Consider the following 22,627-nt stretch of genomic DNA (forward strand, 5'->3'; position numbering starts at 1 on the left):
GCGGTGTGTGCTACTACACCTGGCTTTGATCTCCAAATCTTAATCCTCCTTTCTTTCAACCCCCCAAATCTTTAATCCTAGCAGAGTGGGTGCATCTCTGGGAGTAACAGGCCAGACAGGGCTACAGAGAAACCCTGTCTCAAGAAAACAAACAAACAAAAAAGCAACAATAGCAAAATGAAATGAGAGAAAAGGTAATGCGGTGGGAAATTTAACAAACAAGAAAGGAAGCCTGAATCACTTAGTGACCTGTCATTATTTTGCTGGCTCTGGCCAGCATAGCCTCCAATCAACACTGCGCATGCGTGGCCGAGCATCCTACCTCCACCACTCCTTGCAGGAGTAGCCCGCCTGAGCAAGCTGCGCCTGCGCAGCCGGAATGAGTTCGGCTTTTGAAAACCTGAAGGGACAGAGTCCTGCAGAGACTCCTGGCCTCGGAGAGCCGCGCCCTGGTGGGCGTTCCCAGCATGCCCTGCGCCGCTCAGGTCAAGGGCCGGACTCCACCTCCCAGAGGCCCCTGCGCGGAGCAGCTCTGCTGCCGCGCCTTTGTGAGCTCTGTTGTCGCCGCGAGATCGAGCCCCGGGCCCGGCCCAATCGGCCTCGGCGCAGAGCGAGGAGTGACGCGGACGCAGGAGGAGCCCGGTGAGCAGCGGGGTACCGTGTGGGGGAGTGTGTGGCGGGACCCGCGTGACCGTGCAAGACCACGCCTCCGTGTATGAGGGGCCTGTGGCTTTACGCCTGCAACTGCGTGACAATGTACGCGACAGTAGGAGACAGCATCCCATGGACCGGGACGCCTGCGACTGTGAGACCGAGTGTGCCACTGTGTGATAGCTCTGGGGGACGTGTGGGGGGACCTGAGTGACAGTGTGAACCTGTGACTGAACCTGCACATTGTGTGAGCCTGAGGTGGTGATCATGTGTGTGGCAGTACGAGACCACAGCAGCCTGCATGAGCGGACCTGCAACTCACAAACTCACACTGTGTAAGACCAAAAGGCTGTGGCAGTGTGAGTGACTGTCGGGGTGGGGTGTGTGTGAGAATATGGGCGGGCATCCGAGTGACTGTCGGACCACACGACTATGTGCGAGTGCCTGTGGCCGAGACTGCGGGCTGTATGGGCTGAGAAGTTGGGACAGCGTGTGACAGCGTGAGGGACCATGTGGGAGAATGTGTGGCAGAGTTGAGACCAAGCCACTTCGTTTCTGAGTCTGTGAGACACTGTGACAGTGTGTGACCATGTGTGTGACCGTACATGACTATGCCCGTAGTGTTGGGAGGGCCTGGGATACTTTGTGAGGCTAATACTGCCTATGACCTAGATAGAGGCCATGACAGGGTGTGTGACGGTATGAGACCGTGTCACAGTGTTGAAGGGCCTGTGACAGTGTGTGAAACGGTGAGCGGCCGTGACGATGTGTGTAATGCCACATACTACATACCGCCATGTATGAGAGGGCCTGTGACAGTGTGTGACAGCAAATGTGTGACTAAAGAGGCCATGAGAGGCTCTGAGAATGTACGCACGGCTGAATGGGACTGTGTGAGACAGAACCTGTGTCAGTGCCTTGTGACATGGTGGCCCCGTGACAGATGGTGAGAACTGAGTTTGACTGTGCCACCGAGCAGACCTGTGAGGGTGAGGCTGCGTTTGGGACTATGTGACACTATTGCAGCGAAGCATTTACTATCAGGTGTGATGGAGCCATGACAGTGTGCCAGGGTGACGGTCTACAAGACTGTGTCATTGATCTGAGACAGGGTAGCTGTTTGAGGTGGACAGTGCTGGAAAGGGGTGACTGTATGAGATGTCTCATGAGGGGGGCCGTGAGACCATGGGATTGTGTGGACAGATGTAGTGTACTGTAGGCGGGAAGCTGCTTGTTCCTTCCCGGCTGCCCAGACCAGGGAATACTCACTCTGAAACTATATTATTTACAATACTGTTTGGCCAGTAGCTTAAGAGTATTGCTAGCTAGCTCTTACATCTAGAATGAACCCATTTCCATTATTTTATATTTTACCACAAGGCTCGTGGCCTACCAGCAAGGTTCTAGCTGGCAGCTTGTGTCTTTCCCCTCTGGTGGCTCCATGGCTTCTCCCTGACTCCGCCTTCTTTCTCCCAGCATTCATTTTAGTTTCCCCACCTAGCTCTATTCTGTTAAGCCACTGACTGAAACAGATTTATTCATTAACTAATAAAAGCAACACATATAGAGAAGGATTTCCCACACAGTGTACTGAGTGATTGAATGAAGCATTTTAATAGATATAGAACTAATAAATATATAGATATAGGACTTCTTGGCACTGAGTTATATGATTTATTTTCAAAGATTTTTAAAAAATAACTTATTTTTATTTTGTGTGTATTGGTATTTGGCCTGCATGTGTGTCTGTGGGAAGGATTTAGAACTATTGGAACTGGACTCACAGACAACTGTGAGCTGCCTTATGTGTGCTGGGAATTGAACCTCAGTCCTCTGGAAGAGCAGCCAATGCTCTTAACCAAGCCATCTCTCCAGCACTCTTAAATGATTCATTATTCTTTAAGGCAGTGAAGTTTAGATTTTAAAAACACTGTGATTCCAATGATGGCTGACTAAACGTCCCCTCCCTTCCCTTCCTGAAGAAGTTGCTCTCAGGAGCAGTTCGTTAGTGGTGTCATCCAGGTCACAGAGTCCCTCTGATGCCCACTGTGTAAAGAAGCTTCATCTCGTAGTTTGTTTTGCATCCTTGTAGAAAGGGTAGGGACAATCTTCCTGTTAACATCATCTGTACACTATTAATTCAAGTCTAGTCTCCAGTTTAGCTCAGTTATTTGCTCAATAGTTGCCTTGGGCATCTTCAATAACGAAAATCCTTTGTGTGTTAAAATGGTGGAAGATTTGATAATGCCATTCTGTATTTGCTTTTACTATTTATAATTGTAAGTAAAAGATAACTTACACAAAATATATGTTGAATTCCAGAGCTATAAAGTACTTAGGGAAAAATAATTGTAATTTTTTTAAACAGGGAGTTTATGAGAAAGGAACGGAGAGAGAGAAGGAGGGGGAGAGAAAAAAAGCATAAATCTAATGATATCTCAAATGTACATGTGTGATGAGAGAAAGAAGAAGAAAAGGAATGGAAGGCTTCTAGGCTAGTGATGCTGGGGTCACAGGGTGCACCTGGAAATCATGGTTTCTTTTTTCTGTCCAGCTCTGCTTTCTCAGGATATTGCCCCCATCCTAGAAGCACAGTCACACATTCTTGAAGTTTTAACGCCATGTCCAAGGTAAGAAGCATTTCTTTTTTTTTTTTTTCTTTTTCGTTTTTCAAGATAGGGTTTCTCTGTAGCATTAGAGCCTGTCCTGGAACTAGCTCTTGTAGGCCAGGCTGGCCTCGAACTCACAGAGATCCGCCTACCTCTGCCTCCCAAGTGCTAGGATTAAAGGCGTGCGCCACCACCGCCCAGCAGGAAGCATTTCTTTTTTTAAAAAATATATATTTATTTATTATGTATACAGTGTTCTGCCTGCATGTGTGCCTATACACCAGAAGAGGGCACCAGTTCTCTTTACAGATGGTTGTGAGCCACCATGTGGTTGCTGAGAATTGAACTCAGGACCTTTGGAAGAGCAGGCAATGCTCTTAACCTCTGAGCCATCTCTCCAGCCCCCAAGAAGCATTTCTTATTCCCTGAAATGCCACCTTTTCAGTCAAGCAAAAGAAACATTTTGACTTCTGAAATTCAGCAGCCCGACAAAATCTCTTTTATATAGTGACATGGTCTTGTCCTCCATTGCAACACAGAAGAAAGTCCCCTGAAGTCTGAGAGCGTCCCTTATCTCCCAGCCACCGTTTGTGTCTTTAGTCAAGGACTCGTTCCACCTCACTTATGGCTTCAGTGTCGTAGAAACGCTAAATGAGGCAAAAATATGCTCTTGGGTAAAGTCTTAGTCAGGGTTTCTATTGCTGTAAAGAGAAACCATAACCATGGCACTCTTATAAAGGAAAGCATTTAATTGGGTGGCTTACAGTTCAGAGTTTTAGTCCATTATCATCGTGGTGGGACATGGTGCTGGAGAGGGAGCTGAGAATTCTACATTTTGCAGGCAACAGGAAATGGACTGAATGTTACACTGAGTGAAACTTGAGCAGAAGAAACCTCAAAGGCCCCTCCCCCCCACAGTGACACACTTCCTCCAACAAGGCCACACCTACTCTACCAAAGCCGCACCTCCTAATAGTGCCACTCCCTTTGGGGGCCATTTTCTTTTAAACCACCACAGGTGGGATCTGAACAGTCTGTTTATGGCTATTGGAGGTGGTGATGTGTTGAGCTGTGATTGGCAGCGATGAGCTTTTTTCTACAGTCTTGGGTGTGAAAGGAAGTCAGAGGACTTTGGGGTGCTCGTAGTTAGGACATTTGGCAAAAACTCATATTCAAGATGATTTTGAGTACTCGGATGTATCAAATCTTGATTATTAAAGTGTGACTCTGCTAAGGTAGGGTTTGTGTGAGTCCTTGTGAGCCTCGACAGGACAATTTTATGAGAAGAGTCGAACCTTTAGGGATGTGGATTTGGCAGCAGCCCACAGCTGATACACTAGGTAATCCAGTTCATTAACTAGTAAAGTTACTAAGGAAAATAAATTGTGACAGTGCCTCATGTAGCCCAAGCCGGCCCTCAGCTCCTCTGCAGCTATGATCTTGAATTCCCAATCCTCCAGCCTCCTCTTATATACTGGGATTACAGGCATGTGCTACCAGCACAGGCTACAAAGACATTTGTTGGGGGAGGAGGTAGGACAGGAAGCAGTTGAGTCTGTATTCTTCTTCCTTTTTGTTTGTTTGTTTGTTTGTTTGTTTTTCGAGACAGGGTTTCTCTGTGTAGCTTTGGAGCCTGTCCTGGAACTTGCTTGCTCCGTAGACCAGACTGGCCTCGAACTCACGGAGATTCACCTGCTTCTGTCTCTTGAGTGCTGGGATTAAAGTCATGCACCACCACCGCCCTGCAAGTCTGTATTTTTAACTATTTATTATTATCTTATGGTCACGGGTGCTTATTTGCATGTATGTCTATGCTATACATGAATATAGTGCCAGAGGAGTCCAGAAGAAGGCACTGGATCCCCTGGAACTAGTGTTACAGATGGTTGTGAGGGGCCATTTGGGTGCCGGGAACTGAACCTGTTTCCTCTGCAAGAGCAGGTGGTGGTCTTACCCACTGAGCCATCTCTCCAGTCCATTGCACCTGTATCTTTAAAACATTACAAAAGTATTTTCTACAATAACTGAAGTAGTAGTATAAAATAGAGCCAAAGGAAAACACATTTAAAGGTGCGTCCATATATAATACCCAGAAACAAATTCAAATATGCAAACTGTACAAGAATGAAATTTATTCCCCCATTTACTAAACATGTAGTTATTAAAGATTCTACGAAGTGCTATGGTAAATAAAAATAGACATTGTGTTTTCGTGGATTTGGTGTCTGCTGGCTTAATTATATGTTAATATGTTGGGGTATATTACACCTGAAGGATTATTTATTTAGGAAAAGCCTTTTTCCTTACAATTAGGGGTTCTATAGCTTAAATATGGAAATCATTTTAAACACATTGCTAAATAAAATACAGAGAATAGAAAGGTAAGCCAGACTGAAATTGTCTAAAGCAGAATTTAAATTTTTTTCCATTAATGGCCCTCTTTTACCTGAGAAATATTAAATTAATTTTTTAAAATTTTTGGTTTTTTTTTTTTTCTTTTCTAGTATGAGTGATCTGATTGCATGTATGCCTGCAGGCCAGAAGAGGGCATCAGATCCCATTATAGATGGTTGTGAGCCACCATGTGATTGTTAGGAATTGAATTCAGGATCTCTGGAAGAGTAGCCAGTACTCTTAACTGCTGAGCCACCTCTCCAGCCCCTAAATTAAAATTTTAAAACTTATATTTCAGTGGTGGTGCACACTTTTAATCCTAACATTTGGGAGGCAGAAATAGGTGAATCTCTGAGTTCGAGGTCAGCCTTGTGTACAGAGTGAGTCTCAGGACAGCCAGGGCTACACGGAGAAACCCTATCTCATAAAACATTGTATTTCTGTATGTACGCTCGTGCTAGTCCATGAATGTGGTTAGAGCACAACGTGTGGGAGTCAGTTCTCTCATTCCGGCATGTAGGTCCTGGGTCACAAACTCAGGTGGTCAGACTTGGCAGCAGATGCCTTTATCACAGTGAATCAATGACCCCATGCCCAAGAAGTTCCCAAATAACCCTGGCATATAGGTATATAAAAATAGTCAGACAAATCAAGCATTGATTAATGATAAATTATGAAAAATTATTTTTAAATTATTGGTATACATATGATTTTACCATTTATTGAAGATGAAAGTAAATTTAAATACTAATGAGATTCATGTACCTGTTTATTTTTACATAAATAACTAAATCTTGACTGAATATTTGTTTCTGCAGGATATTAAACAGAGTTATTCAGTTTTTTTATAATTGGCAACACTGAGAATGCTGCTTTGTTTAAATATATGGTACAAAATGACAGAAGTATGTTTAGGGTCTTTTTATAAAATTTAAAAATTCTGTTCTAATCCCAAGGCAAAATTCATTTAATGATTTTTTTTAAAATTTATTGTATGTGTATGTGTGTTTTGTCTCTATGTATTTATATGTAACACGTGTGTGCCTGGTGCTGGCAGAGGCCAGAAGAGGGCATCCAACTTCCTAGAAGTGGAGTTGCAGACAGTTGTGAGCCATCATGTGGTTGCCGGAAACCGTGCTGTGAACAGAAAGTGCCCTTAACCACTGAACCATCTCTTCAGCTCCCATTTAACCATTTAATGACCGAAACATAAGTCAGCACCGTAACTGGGGCCTTAGTTTCTTTTCCCATTGCTATGGGAAAATGCTTTGACAAATGCAGATTTGAAGGGAGGGTTTATTCTGGTTCACAGTTCGTGGTGCATTCCATCATGATAGGGAAGTCAAGATGTGGGAGCTTGAAGCAGCTGATCATACTGCATACACAGTCAGGGGCAGAAAACAATGAAAGCAGTTGGTGATCTCCTTTGCTCGGCCTTCAAAGACTCGAGTGCACTCAGTTTTCTCACCTCAAGTAACACAGTCAAAATAATCTCCCACAGGCATGCCCAGAGTCCATTTCCAGTAGCGAGGGTGTCTTGGTTACTAATCTGTTGCTGTGATGAGATACCATGACCGTCTCAATTAGTGTTCTGTTGCTGTGAGGAGACACCATGACCTAGCTCAGTCTGTAAAAGAAAGCATTTACTGGGGCTGTGACTGCAGTTTTAGAGTGGTAGTCCATAATCACCATCGTGGGACGCAGACAGGCGTGGCACTCGCATAGTAGTTGAGAACTTTACATCCTGATCCCAGGCAGCAGAGAGAGAGATTGGGCATGGTGTGTGATGTGGCATATCCTTCTGTATGTGTGTTGCTTTATTGGTTGATGAATAAAGCTGTTTTAGCTAATATCTTAGTCATCTTCCTCTTACATCTTAAATTAACCCATTTCTATTAATCTGTATATCACCATGAGGCTGTGGCTACATGGCATCTGTTTGACTCTCTGCCTACCCTCCCTATATATCTCTATCCAGATTTCCTGCCTGGCTTTATTCTACTAAGACATTGGCCGAAACAGCTTCTTTATTAACCAATGGTAATAAAACATATCCATAGCCCACCCCTAGTGACACACCTCCTCCAACAAGGCCACCTCCTACTCATTTCTAAGCAGTTCCTGTACCTGGAGGCCAGGCATGCAAGCATGTGAGCCTATGGAGGGGAGCAGGGACATTTTCATTCAGACCGCCACAGATGGTTAGTGTTAACTGTCAGAATCATCTGGAAGATGGGCTTATCTTACGTTAATTGATATAAGGAAGACCTATCCATTACAGGAAACAGTATTTAGTCCCAGAAGATGGTCCTGGATTTTATATGTACAGAGAACAGCCTGAACATCCTTAAGTGTCTTAAACACTGTTCTATTGCTGTGACGAGACATCATGGTCATCACAATTCTTACAAAAGAAAGCATTTAATTGTGGGCTGTCTTATGGTTCAGAGGTAACATCAAGGTCGGGAGCATGATGGCACACAGACAGACACAGGACTGGAGACATTGAGAAGGGAGCCACTGGGCCTGGGTGGACTTTTGAAAATTCAAAACCCTCCCCCAGTGACACACTTCCTCCAACAAGGCCATACCTCCTAATCCTTCTCAAGTAGTGCTACTCCCTGATGACTAAGATTCAAATATTCGAACCTGTGGGGGGCATTGTTTGTTTGTTTGTTTGTCAACACAGGGTTTCTCTGTGTAGCCCTGACTGTCCTGGAACTCACTTTGTAGACCAGGCTGGCCTCTAGCTCAAAGATCTGCTGGCCTCTGCCTCTGGAGTGCTGGGGTTAAAGTGTGCGCTGCCCCACCCTGCTATCACGTTTCTTTACTGTGGATGCAGTGTGAGTAGGTGTCTCATGTTCCTGCCACTGTTACTTCCTCTGCAGTGGTGGACTGTAATCGTCAGCTGTGAGCTGAAATAGATTCTTTCCCCTTACGTTATTTTTGTCAGGGTTCTTTAGAGCAGTAGTTCTCAACTTGTGGGTTGCAACCCCTCTGGGGGTCAAACAACCCTTTCACATGGGTCCCATATTAGATATTCTGCATATCAGATAGCTACATGTTATGATTCAGGAGCAAAATTACAGTTATGAAGTAGAAACAAAAATAGTTTTTGTTTGGGGGTCCCCACAACATGAGGAACTGTATTAAAGGGTTGCAGCATTAGGAAAGTTGAGATCCACTGGTCTAGAGGAACATAACTGTGTGTGTGTGTGTGTGTGTGTGTGAGAGAGAGAGAGAGAGAGAGAGAGAGAGAGAGAGAGAGAGAGAGAGAGAGAGAGAACTACTGGCTGTACATTTAAAAGACCTGAATTTGGTTCCCAGCACCCACAGTCATCCTTAATGCCAGTCTCAGGGGATCTGATGCCTTTTTCTGGTCTCCATGGACTTCAGGCACACACACAGTAAACAGACATACATGTAGGCAAAACACTCATGCACACAAATAAAACACATAAATAGGCTCTCAAAAATAATTATTGTCAATAAAGATTACATTTTAAAGTATTCTTGTTGCCGGGCGGTGGTGGCGCACGCCTTTAATCCCAGCACTCGGGAGGCAGAGACAGGCGGATCTCTGTGAGTTCGAGACCAGCCTGGTCTACAAGAGCTAGTTCCAGGACAGGCTCCAAAACCACAGAGAAACCCTGTCTCGAAAAACCAAAAAAAAAAAAAAAAAAAAAAAATTCTTGTTGTAAAGAGAATATGAAAATAAAGCCTTTTTATTAGTACATTTCCCTCAGTGTTGTTCCTTACAGACAATTGTGTAAGCCTAGCATTCACCTTGTTTTTCTTTTATTTCATCTGTTCTTTGTTCACAACTTTATTTCTTCTTCTGCCTTATTTGATGCATCTAATTAATTATACATCATTTTTATAAATTCTTAACTTTCTAAGGTAATACAAATCCACTACTTTTTACATAACACTCTTTTTTCCTGCCCCATGTATCCCATTTTCTCCAAATGGAGAAGTTCTTTGGCATTTAGTATGAGTCAGCTGTGTGCTGTACACTGTATTGATTTTGGTGTTACTCCAACAAGAGCTTCTCAGAAGTTATGCACTTCCCATAAGAGAACACCGAAACCAAGCATGGCAATCATTTGACGTGCAGTTTTTAGAACGTAAGATGGGGGCTCTGTTATAGCTCTGAAGGGAAAGGTACCCCAGCAGTTGGGAGCCAAGGAAAACCACAAAGTCACACCACACAGCAAACCTCACACAAGAGATCTATTGGGAAAGACAGAAGAGGGTGGCCACCTCTGCTCAGGAGAGAAGCAGCAACTGAACAGGAGGCAGGCTTCATGAAGGGTTTCTTAGGGGCAGAGCTTTACAGGGTGGCCTGTGATTGTTGGCATTTTGTGGCTTGATCTCGGGGCAAGCTCAGGGATTGATGGGAGTATTTAACCTGATCTTGGACTTTTTTTCCACGGGGCAGAGCTTGGCCACCTGCATCTCCAGGGGCTGGGAACTGAAGTTGTGACACTTAGAGTCGTCGGGGGGTGGGAGCCAGCCACTTGTGCCTGAAGGTTTTACGGTGGCCATACCTGTAGGTCCAGCACCTGGGAGACTAAGGCAAAGGGGCCAAAAGTTTAAGGCCAGCTTGTGTTGTGTAGCTGTACCCTGTCTATGAGAGAGAAAGAGAGGGAGGGAGGGAGGGAGGGAGGGAGGGAGGGAGGGAGGGAGGGAGGGAGGAGAGAGAGAGAGAGAGAGAGAGAGAGAGAGAGAGAGAGAAGAATCTTAACACTTGGGAAGCTGAAACAGAGGGTTGTGAGTTTGAGACAGCCTGAGCCACATAAAACCCAAAGAGAGAGAGAAAGAGAGAGGGGGGAGGGGAGGGGAGGGGAGAATCTTAGCACTTGGGAAGCTGAGACAGAGGGTTGTGAGTTTGAGACAGCCTGAGCCACATAAAACCCAAAGCATAGACAGTTTAGCTAGTGCTAACTCTTTTCTGTTCTGTATTGTTTTGCCGTTTGTTGTTTGGTTGGTTTGAGATGGGGTCTCACAATGCCCAGGCTGCCCTGGAACTCAGAACACCCAACATTTGCCTCCTGAATGCTGGGATTGCGGGAATGTGCTGCCATGCCAGCTTTAACTATCTAATCGAGGTCCATGTAAGGATTGAACCAGAATATGTTTATGTCATTTCAGGATTTGGTGACGTTTAGAGATGTAGCTGTAAATTTCACTCAAGAGGAATGGGAATGGCTGAATGATGCTCAGAGAGACTTGTACAGGAAGGTGACGTTGGAGAACTATAGGATCCTAGTGTCGCTGGGTAAGGATGTCTCTGGAGAATTACAACTCTACACATGGGCTGTGCTTCGTGAAATGTCTTTGGGATACCCCCGAGTTGCTTTAATAAATTTCTCCTTTTTATTAAAAAAAAATTAAAATTACCTCTCTCTCTCTCTCGCATGTGTATGTTAGGGAGTTGTGTGCACATGCCACAGTGTGCGTGTGGAGGTCAGAGGACAACTCTGTGACATCAGTTCTCTCCGTCCCACTTTTCAGGGTTCCATGGATGGAACTCAGGATATAAAGTTTACACAGCAAGTTCTTTCCCCACTGAGCCATTTTATTGGCCCAGTTTCTCTTTTTTAAGCCCATGGAGTGGCATATACCTGTAGTTCCAGATCCAGAGGACTGGTGTATTAGTCAGGGTTCTCTAGAGGAACAGAACTGATAGGATGAATGTGTGTGTGTGTGTGTGTGTACACATATAGTATATATACTTATATACACTGTAGTTCCGTCCACAAGCCTGGATGTCTCAGCTGGTCTTCAGTATTCACCAGAATCCCACAGTAAGCTCTAATGTCAGTGAACAAGCAGGCAAAGAGAGCAAGTTTTCTTCTTCCTGTTAGCAGGTGTGGCCCGGGTTAAAGGCAGACCTTCCCACCTCAGATGCCCTAATTAATAAAAAAAAAAACTCTCGGGTGTACCCAGCCACTAGGGTTTAGGTAATTCCAGGTGTAGTCAGGTTGACAACCAGGAAGAGCCACCTGCTGGGGAAGGAGGACTGCCTGGGGAAACAGCCTGGGCAAACTAGCAAACCCACTCCAAAAGTTCAAAGAGAATTGTGTTTTATAAGTTACATTTTACAGAATTGGTAGCTTTTTTAGACTGTCCCTTTGTGTCGCTCATTCTAAAGAATATTTCCTGTCTCCCCTAGCTCCCACCTGTAATATCCCCCCCTTCCTGATGAGGAGGGGACTTGAACTCCGAGAGTGACTAATTCCTCTTCTGTTTCTTGGAAGCAGGAATTCCTGTTTACAAGCCAGCTGTGATCTCATTACTGGAACAAGGAAAGGACCCTTGCATAGTGCAGAAGGAAGGAGCGAGAGATGCCTGCCCTGGTGAGTGGGAGCCCCTTGCTGGACAACCTCAGATGTTGGCGAAGGCCCAGCTCACTGTTGGCGCTTCTGGAATAGGTTTCTTTAAAGCATGTGGTCCTTGCAGAAGACGGTCTATCATTCCGAGCTGGTTTTGAGTGCATGAGTTTATTAGGTACACAGCCTGCAGCAGTAGAAGAACAAACAGCAAGCTGCAGAGAGACGTTGGAGCATCCGCTCAGATGCTCACACCGACAGGGGAAGCCCGGGAACCAGGAGCTTTTGATGGACACAGGGCTCCAGGCAGATGGCCTCTCTGAGTGAGACTTCCTGTTAGCCATTCCCACCACAAGTGATTTTTGTATCGTAGGGAGGACAGTAGCTGCTTTGGAAAGGTACCTGGGAATGTTTACTTCCTAGCTGTGGTCAAGGACACAGTGGTTTTGTTTGTTTGTTTGTTTGTTTTAATCTAACACAGTGTTTCTCAACCTGTGTGTCACTACCCATTTGGGGGAGTTGAACAATCCTTTCACCGGGGTTGCCTAAAACCATCAGAAAACACAGATATTTACATTATGATTCATAACAGTAGCAGAATTACAGCTATGAAGTAGCAATGAAAATAGTGCTATGATTGTGGTTCACCACATGAGGAACTGTATTAAAGGGCTGCAGTATTGACAGTTTTCTTGACATCCTCTGTAGTTAAACGTCTCTATAGGTTCATTACGTGTTGTGTATTGCCCTAGTAGTTATCCTTCTCATTTACATTATCAGTTGTGTTTCCCTGAACCTGAGCAAAGCAATCTCATAACTCATTCTTTTATATCTATAATAGTTTGCTATTTTAAGTAATGTATTAGGTTGCTATTCATAAATCAGTTGTATTTTTCAAGATCCAGCGTGTGCATTTATTTTGTATTACTATTCTCTTTTTCTTCCTTTTTTTAATATTTATTTTATTTTAAGTGTATTGGCATCACAGCTCCTGGAACTGGAGTTCCAGACAGTTGTGAGCTGCCATGTGGGTGCTAGGAATTGAACCTGGGTCCTCTGGAAGAGCAGCCAGTGTTCTTAACTGCTGAGCCAGCTCTCCAGCCCCCTACTATTCTTTTTCAATTCTTGGTTTTGGCTTTTTCTTTCCTCCTGATTTTCCCATTTATTGTATTCTCGATAATGCTGCTAGGGCAGCTTAGCCTGCTGCTCTCAGTCTCTCTTATTGGTGATAAATTGTCAAGGGCTCTGAGATTTTCTCTGGGTATCTTCAGCTGTTTCCTGTAGATTCTGATAGTTCATGATTTTTGTTACTATTCTCTCCTATAGTTTTAAACTTCCCTTTCATTTGAGTTGTTTGAAGGATAATTTTCTTGTTCCATTACTGTTGAGGGAAGGCCGCTTGTTCGTCCCAGCTGCCAAAACCAAAATAATCACATGGAAACTGTATGAATTAAATCACTGCTTGGCCCATTAGCTCTAACTTCTTATTGTCTAACCCTTATATCTTAACTTAACCCATCTCCATTAATCTGTGTATCACCACGACGTCATGGCCTACCAGCAAAGTTCCATGGCTTTTCTCTGATTACTCCACCTTTTTCCCAGCATTCAGTTTAGTTTTCCACACCTAGCTCTGTTCCCCTATAGCTTACTATAGGCCCAAAGCAGTTCCTTTATTAACCAATGATATTCACAACATACAGAGGGGAAATCCCACATCACATTACATTTTGTTCACATTGTTTTATTGTATTTGATCATATAGTGGTTGTATTATATTTTTTAAAATGGGGGTATTTTGAGACAGGATTTCTCTTTATAGACAAAGCTGGACTTGAACTCACAGAGATCTGCCTGCCTCTGCCTCCTAAGTGCTGGAATTAAAGGCATATGCTGCCACTGCCCAGCTCACATAGCATTGATCTTAGGATATATTTATAGATGGTAAACTGCATCCATATAAATCAAACAATTTGAGTTTTGACACAGGTTCCTTTATACTAAGCTTTGACACCATGTAGTACCTTTTATAAAATTGACTTTTACTATTTCAGAACCTTTACAGTTCATATCAATTTTAGAATAAAATTGAGAATTTCTACTCAAGGAGCTTTGTTTGGGATTATGTTTACATATCAATTGAGAGAGATCAGATAGATCCCTTTCTTGCTAAAAATTTTATAATTAAAAATACTCATTCTACAGCCGTTGAGATAATATATTACCATTAACATAGTGAACAGCACTGGTGATTTTTCAATATTCAACTAACCTTGCATTCCTTGGATTTATTTTTGGTCAAAATTATGCTTCCCATATTTTATTAGTTTGATTTGATATGGTTTGGGTCAGCATTTTGCATTTGTGTTTAGACACTCCATTGGCCTGCGGATTGCCTGTAATTTCTTTATCTGGCTTCATTATCAAGATAATAATGGACTTCTGAAAACAGGAGTCTTTGTCAGCTTCTGCTTTCCAGAAAGGTTTCCAAGAATGGTACTCTTTTCCCCTTAAATCTTTGGTGGGATTCACTAGAGAAGACATGTGTAGGGAACAGAGGCAATGAATATAGAAGGATTTGGGTGATTTCATTCTTCTTGCTTCATCTTTGGTAAAGCGTTATCTTCCAAGAGATCATGATTTCAAATGAACTGTACAGTTGATTAACATAATTTACTTTATAAAACTATCTTTTTAGTTCTATAGAACATGATGATTAACTCCTTTTAGATCTGATTTTGACAATTTTTCCTCTTATAATTTTTCTAGATTTTTAAAATTATTTTATTTGCTTTGTGTGTATACATGTGTGCATGTGTATGGATGTCAAAGAACCAAGTTCAGGAGTCGGTTCTTTCCTCCTTCAGTGTGGGTTCTGGACGTCAGCTTTAGGTCATCAGGTGGAATGGCAGGTGCCTTTATGCCCTGAGCCGTCTTACTAGCACTCTTGTTTTTCAGACAGGGTTTCTTTGTCCTTTTTTTTTTTTTTTTTTTTTTTTTTGAGACAATGTTTTTCTGTGTAGCCCTGGCTGTCCTGGAACTTTCTCTGTAGACCAGGAGACCAGGCTGGCCTTGAACTCACAAAGATCCATCTGCCTCTGCCCCTGCCTCCCAAGAGGTAATCTTATCTGGGACTAATAAGGAGATGCCAAATTAAAGCCTTACTAAGTTAATAAAAGTAAGCAGTTTGACAAGAAATGACGTTTTCATGATGACACTGTGACTTCAGCAATAACTGAGAATTTATATTTGGTTAGAACGTATTACAAAGAAAATTGTTTTCACAAGCACCTTTCCTGGAAGGTAAAAATTCGCCATAGAGTAGCTCTAGCTGTCCTGAAACTCACTGTGTAGACCAGACTGGCCTCGAACTCAGAGAACCAACTTCCTACCTCATTCTCCCAAGTACTGAAATTAATGTTGTGTTCCACTGTGCCCAGCTTAATCACCTTTCTTAATTTAGTTTTTAAGATGCATTAAGAAATGTTAAATTCTTTAATTTTTTTTTTAGTATTTTACTTTCTCTGAGCACTTTCTTTTCTTATAATGAATGGATTTTAAAACATCTGTTTTCTTGGTTTCCTTTAGATTGGGATTATATATTCAAAGGCATTGAATTTTCATCAAAGCAAGATATTTATGAAGAATCAGCCAAAGTCCTACCAAAGGAAAGAAGCCATCTTAGATATAGCCTTGCCTGTCCCAATTGGAAAGAAGACCATGGAAGCGTACACCGGTTTAAGAATGGGTTGGGAGGTCGGAAGGTGCATTCTGACCAATCGCTCATCGTTCATAAAGAAGTCCCTGAAGATCAAAGTAATGGGTGTAACCCATCTTGGCAAATATTCCATCAGGATGCAATACTAGATATACCACAAAGTTTCTCTACCAAAGAAAAAACACATCAGTGTGAGCCACAAAAGAGAAGCTACCGAAAAAAGTCTGTTGAGGTGAAACCTAAGAAGGCACTTGTAGAAAGGAAAGTTCTTAAGTGTAACGAATGTGAGAAAGTCTTTTACCAGAGTTCATCCCTTACTCTCCACCAGAGAATTCATACTGGAGAGAAGCCCTATGCATGTGTTGAGTGTGGGAAGGCCTTCAGCCAGAGCGCAAACCTAGCTCAGCATAAGAGAATCCATACTGGGGAGAAGCCTTTTGAGTGTAAAGAATGTAGGAAGGCCTTCAGCCAGAATGCACATCTTGCTCAGCATCAAAGAGTTCATACAGGAGAGAAACCTTACCAGTGTAAAGAATGTAAAAAAGCCTTCAGCCAGATTGCACACTTGACTCAGCATCAAAGAATTCATACTGGAGAGAGACCTTTTGAATGTACTGAATGTGGGAAAGCCTTTAGTAATGGTTCGTTTCTTGCACAGCATCAGCGAATCCATACAGGAGAGAAACCGTATGTGTGTAATGTGTGTGGGAAAGCTTTTAGTCACCGTGGATACCTAATTGTACATCAAAGAATTCATACTGGAGAGAGGCCCTATGAATGTAAAGAATGCAGGAAATCTTTCAGCCAGTATGCACACCTTTCCCAACATCAGAGAGTCCATACTGGAGAAAAACCTTATGAATGTAAAGTCTGTAGGAAAGCTTTTAGCCAGATTGCTTACCTTGATCAGCACCAGAGGGTTCACACTGGAGAGAAGCCCTATGAGTGTGCCGAATGCAGAAAGGCCTTCAGCAACAGTTCATCACTCACTCAGCACCAGAGAAGTCACACTGGAGAGAAACCCTACACGTGTAAGGAATGTCGGAAAACGTTTAGCCAAAATGCCGGCCTTGCTCAGCATCAGAGAATCCATACTGGAGAGAAACCTTATGAATGTAATATTTGTGGGAAAGCCTTCAGTTATAGTGGCTCTCTCACTCTCCATCAGAGAATTCATACCGGAGAGAAGCCGTACGAATGTAAAGATTGCAGGAAATCCTTCAGGCAACGTGCACACCTTGCTCATCATGAGAAGGTCCATATTATGGAGTCATTCCTGTCCCTTTCCTCTCCATCACCTTCTACATCCAATCAGTTGCCAATAGCTATAGATTTGATCTCATAATATGATCCAAATCCGACCCATTAGAACCCTTGATAATTCATCTTTCTTGTCTTCTACTTGTTAATCTGATTTGTGTGGGGTACTGAAATAGCCTTCCAGTGTACTCACCCATGCCTCTGTTGGTCTTCACACTTCATCCAAACTTTAGAAGAACACATTTTGGTCTTATTATTTATCCTTCATTAGTTAAGGTTACTTACTTATTGACATGTAAAAGTTCATAGGGGAAAAGCACACAGTCCTTAAAATAACATAACAGGCCACCTTGTCCCCAGCACCTTCTTTCAAACTACCTTCTAAATTCTTCATGCCAATGTTCCCCCCTCCCTTGAAACATCCAGAATGAAAATAGATCTAGGTTTTAATCCTTGCTCTTCCATTTCCCATCCCTAATTTTAGAGCATTTGGTCTTTTGTAACCTTCAGTCTTATTTCTATATGGGACTAATAATGGTTCTACCTCAAAAGTTATTGGAAAAAGTAAATAATGCATGTAAATTTCTTAGAGTGCCTAGCATAAAATAATATTAATCTAAAATAAAAATACAATGATGCACAAAGAAGAATTGATCATTTTAATCATGAAGAAGCAAAAACACAGACCTGCACGTTATAACGTTGGTTTTATTAGAAATACTGAAGTTGGAGATTGAGGCTGCAGCTCGGCTTGTAAAGTGTTTTCTTAGCAGGCACAGGCCTGGTCCACTCCCAGTGCCACGTAAGACGGGCATAAAAGTTCAAGGTCATTCTGAGCTACATAGCAAGTTCAAGTCCAGCCTGGGCTGCATGAGACCCTATTATATTCATATATATGTAGTTGGATTGACATTAGATGATAGAGGGAAACATGTTAACTTCTGTTTATAGCATGAATATGTAAATATATGACTGAATAAGAAAAACAATTTCATTATTCATGTTCTATGAAGCCACACTTGTATTTCTCTAAAAAAAAAAAGAAAAAAGAAAAAAACTCACTCCAAGGTAGAATTTACTGAGATATATTCATTATATATATATATAAGCAAAAGAAAATGAATATTTTAAAACAGTGCAGATAATTTGATCATATTCAGTGAACTAGAGCTCTTACCAAGATATACCACACCTAAGCCTTAAAACATATCTCCAGCTGGCAGTGGTGGTGCACTCCTTTAATCCCAGCACTCAGGAGACAGAGACAGGTGGATTTGTGTGGATTGAGGTCAGCCTGGTCTACTAAACAAGTTTCAGGACAGCCTGTTAGAGAAACACTGTCTCAAAAAACTCCGTTTTTTTTTTTTAAAGAAATTGAATAGGTGTGTGTGCGTGCGTGTGTGTACTGTGCATGTGTGTATACATGCAAGTGCCTGAGGAGGCCAGAAGGCAGCACTGGAGTCCCTGGAGCTGGAGTTACACCTGTTGATGAGCCATCCAGTGTGGATGCTGTGCTCATAATCACTGCGTTATTTCTACAGCACTACATCTCAGTTAACTGAGAACTCAAGTCTTGTGAAATGCTTTCTGGCAAGAATGAAATGACCTTAGAAACGACAGAAAGATAACCCAAATGTGCCCAAAACTTGAACCAAACTAGCACCCTTTTCAAGAACCTAGTTCAAAGAAGACATCCTAAGAATAGACACTAGGGGTTTGCAGAGATGGCACAGCAGTTAAGAGCACTTGCTGCTCTTGCAGTGGACCTGGGCTCAGTTCCCAGCACCCACATGGTGGCTCACTACCACCTGTAACTCCAGGTCCAGGGCTTCTGATGTCCTCTTCTGGCCTCCATGGACAGTGCGTACAAGTGCACATACAGATATGCAGGCAAAACACGACATATGCATAGCATAGAAAAATCTCTAAAAATATGAATGGGAACTACAGAAAGAACAGAAGGCTTGGGATGCATCTCGATGACAGAGTACCAGCTCAGCATGTATGAGGGAGGCCCTACCAAGGTTCAGTCGCCATCACCTGCCACCTCCCCAGTTCCAGATGGAAATCAAATAGAAAATCAAAACAAAAACATTATTTGAGAATGTCCATGAAATTAATGAACTATTCATGTGCATAAGGAAAATGGAAAGAATACATGTTGCCAGTGTCTGGGATTATGACAGGCGCCTACAAGTTCCTTTGCTAAAAGGCAGTGACTCTTAGTCCCACGACCGCTATAAAAGGTGCCCAGAGGTCCCTGGTTATTACCCTAAACCTGCAGTCACCGTGCATTACAGGAGCAGCAGTGCCCGTCAATGTTTGTGAAGGGCTCAGGAAATGGCTCAGCCAGGAAACTGTCTTCCATGCAAGCATGGGGACCTGAGTTCAGATTCCTAGCAACCACCCAAAAAGTTTGGCACAGCAGGGTGCCAGTCTGTCGCCACAGCACCGCAAGAGCAGACAGGCAGATCCTGGTGAGTCCTCAGCCTATCTAAACCGATGGGCTCCAAGCTCAGTGAAAGACTTCCTCAAAACCTAAGGGGACCAGCCGTCAATATGGCTGAGTCCGTATCACCTCTGGCTGCACTAGCCTGATGACCTGAATTCAAGCCCCAGAACCTATAGGAAAGGAGTAGAAGAGAATCTACTCCCCAGAGTTGTCCTCTAACCTCCATGTCTGCAACACGGCAGTTTCCGTCACATTGCGTATACACACATACAGTCATCCTTTTTAAAAGTGGAGAGCAATTGAGATCACTTGACATCAACTTCCAGACACATGCTGCACACATACTTACTTTCCACATACATGTATGCATGCATGCATGCGCACACACATTTTTTCTGACAGAGGATGAAAACCCCGTATGATGCTGAAATTGTACCCTGACTAAGAATAATCATCTTAAGTGTTGCCAAAGCTCTAGCTCTGGCTTCCCCTCAGCATCCTAGTCTATGTGATCTCCATTGGAAGAATTCAGGCAAGACCCACATAGCCTTGGGTAGATAATAGGTCTCTATTAAAAGGCCAGGCCAGGTATGGTGGCACACACCTTTTAATCCCAGCACTGAGGCAAGTAAATTTTTGTTAGTTCGAGGCCAGCCTGGTCTACAAAGCAAGTTCCAGGACAGCCTGTACTGTCACACAGAGAAATCCTGTCTCGAAACAACAAACAAAAACAACAAAAAAGGCAAAGTACACTACGCCAAGTGGGGAGGGACCATTGTGAGCAAAAGTGGACAGTAGCCACAGAAAGCTAGGCAGCCTTAATATTTCTATTGGCTCTTGAACAGAAAGCTTTCCTCATACTGTTTTTTCTGCGCGGGTGACTGACAAGCAGGCCCATTTGGATTAACTCTGAAGGAAGGAAACAATGGTATATTTCTGCTCTTTCCCAGAAAGCCCTCTGAGCAGCTCAAAATGTCATGACTTTACTGAAAACCAGAAACTTGACTCCAGTTGCACTGGTTTTTGTTGGTGGTGGTGGGTTTTTGTCTGTTTGTTTATTTTGTTTTTCTTTTTGTTTTTTCAAGACCGGGTTTCTCTGTGTGGCTTTGAATCCTGTCCTGTAACTCACTCTGTAAACCAGGTTGACTTCAAACTCACAAAGATCTGCCTGCCTCTGCCTCCCTCTGCCTCCCTGAGTACTGGAATTAAAGGCGTGTGCCACCACCGCCTGGCTAATTGCACTGTTTTGACTGACAATCGGGGTCCTGCATTTGTGTTTTCTGGTTTTACAAATTGCTGCTACTGAGGGATGAGTCAACACTCAGCAACTTTAAAGCCTGCCAATGCCTAACTAGCGACCTAATCTTATGGGAACAGCAATGCTTCCCTATAATGACAACTTCCTGGAGCAACCCTACAGAGCCATGCTGAGGAGATGCAACACACACACACACACACACACACACACACACACACACACACATCTACTCATCCCAGAAAGGGAACCCACTACAGACCAAAGTAGTGATTGCATCTAAGTCCAACTTGGTAAACCAATGAGGATTTTGGGGGTGTTTTTCTGTTTTTTGTTTGTTTATTTGTTTTAAACTGCATTTTGTATGTATGTCTAGTGCCTAAGAAAGCCAGAAGAGGGTGTCAGATCCCCTTGGAACTTGAGTTATAGTTAGTTTTGAATTACCATGAGGGTGCTGGGAGTCTCTCCAGCTCCCAAATGGGTTTTTATTGGGGTTCCTAGCAGGAGTATGGATGAGGGGTTACTTATAAGAGTAAGGATTACAGACATGGATGCTACCATATCTGACTTTAACTAGGTTCAGGGGATCCAGATGAGGTTGAGAGGATTTTGTGGAAAGTGTTCTACCAGCATTCAGTCTTGTTTTTATTTGTATGTGTATGTGCATGGGTATTGTGCCTGTATGTTTGCCTGTGCGCCATATGCATGCCTAGTACCTTGGGAGGCCAGAAGATGGCATCAGAGCCTCTGGAACTGGAGTTGCAGCTATGAGCCACTGTATGGGTACTGAGAATTCAAACTGGGTCTTTTGGAAGAGCACCAAGTGCTCTTAATCACCGAGTCATCTTTCCAGGCCCCTATTATTTTGTTTTGTTAACTACAAACTATCTATTTAGTAGTCCAGGCTAGTTTTGAACTCATAAGTATCTCCCCACTTCTGCCTCCTGAGTTCTGGGATTAAAGGCATATACCATGCCTGGCCCTCCTTATTTTTTGAGATCGTCTCTCAGTGAACCTGGAGCTCACCTTTTCAACTATTCTGTCTGACCAGCAAGCCCCCCAGATCCACCTGTTTCCACCTCCCACAACTAGGGTTACAGGCTGTAAAGCCTGACTTACATGGGTGCTGGAGATCTGAATGTAGGGCCTCATGCTTGTGTTTTGCATGTGTAACATGCATGTAGCTTGAAGGTGAGGTTGCTAAACACTTTTTTTTTTTTTTTTTTTTTGGAAAAGGTATGTGGGTAGCTCAAGCAAAGCAGGGATCCTGCTTGCTAAGCCATCCCAAACGCTTACCTGCTCCAGATCTATCTCTTCTTTTGCTTCTATTGGCTCCTTAACGTCATTTAATTTGTACCTCTGTAAATGAATTTATGTCCATTTAAGAGTGTGTGTTCTTGGAAATTGCCCCTTTATTACAGCTTTTTTTTTCTATGCTAAGAACTGAATCCACGGCCTTAGCACAAACTAGGAATTACTCTATAATTTTTATCACTTATTCCTTGTTTTGGTTTCAGCTTTTCAAGTGCTTATACCACCTATTACCCCTGCCACCCTCACCCTCTCTCCACACATACATGCACATGTACACACACACACCATTTTACATTTAATTTCTGTATTTAAGGTGTCTTTTTGGCAGTTCAATCTTATATATCTTTTTTTAAATTACATTTTATTGTATGTGTATGAGGACAACTTGCTGCAATTGTTTTTCGCCTTTCTCCATGTAGGCCCCAGGGATTGAACTCAGGTCAATCAGTCTAGACTCATTTGGAGTCTCATCTGAAGAACTGCCCAGATCAGACTGTGAGCATGTCGGTGGAGCACTGTCTTAATTGGAAATTGATGTCTGTGGGTGGGCACCACCATTCATTCCCTGGGCAAGACGACCTGAGGTATACGAGGCAGCTAGCTAAGTATGAGCCTTGGAACCAGGAAATAGTATTTCTC

The 22,627-nt window shown here is 43.1% G+C and overlaps 1 protein-coding gene across 2 annotated transcripts; it reads left to right on the top strand.

The window, feature by feature from the left end:
- Nucleotides 1-483: 483 nt before the first annotated feature.
- On the top strand, nucleotides 484-17,602 carry Znf583 (zinc finger protein 583). Of its 2 annotated transcripts, XM_057761841.1 has the most exons (5): nucleotides 484-642; nucleotides 3,206-3,281; nucleotides 10,809-10,935; nucleotides 11,918-12,016; nucleotides 15,578-17,602. In XM_057761841.1, the coding sequence occupies exons 2-5, from the start codon at nucleotides 3,273-3,275 to the stop codon at nucleotides 17,050-17,052; spliced, it is 1,710 nt and encodes a 569-aa protein (XP_057617824.1). In that variant the 5' UTR covers nucleotides 484-642; nucleotides 3,206-3,272; the 3' UTR covers nucleotides 17,053-17,602. The 2 variants fall into 2 exon arrangements, with proteins under 2 accessions (XP_057617824.1, XP_057617825.1); XM_057761842.1 differs by lacking the exons at nucleotides 484-642; nucleotides 3,206-3,281 and having other exon boundaries at nucleotides 10,797-10,935; nucleotides 11,921-12,016.
- The last annotated feature ends 5,025 nt before the right edge of the window (nucleotides 17,603-22,627 follow it).

Source organism: Chionomys nivalis, chromosome 2 (genome assembly GCF_950005125.1).
Source record: "Chionomys nivalis chromosome 2, mChiNiv1.1, whole genome shotgun sequence".
NCBI lineage: Eukaryota > Metazoa > Chordata > Mammalia > Rodentia > Cricetidae > Chionomys > Chionomys nivalis.

Bases quoted from the DNA above. Each gene is read 5' to 3' on its own strand.
- Znf583 (XM_057761841.1), top strand. The intron at 10,936-11,917 runs GTAAGGATGTCT...GTTTCTTGGAAG, and splicing joins TAGGATCCTAGTGTCGCTGG to CAGGAATTCCTGTTTACAAG. The intron at 12,017-15,577 runs GTGAGTGGGAGC...GGTTTCCTTTAG, and splicing joins AGCGAGAGATGCCTGCCCTG to ATTGGGATTATATATTCAAA.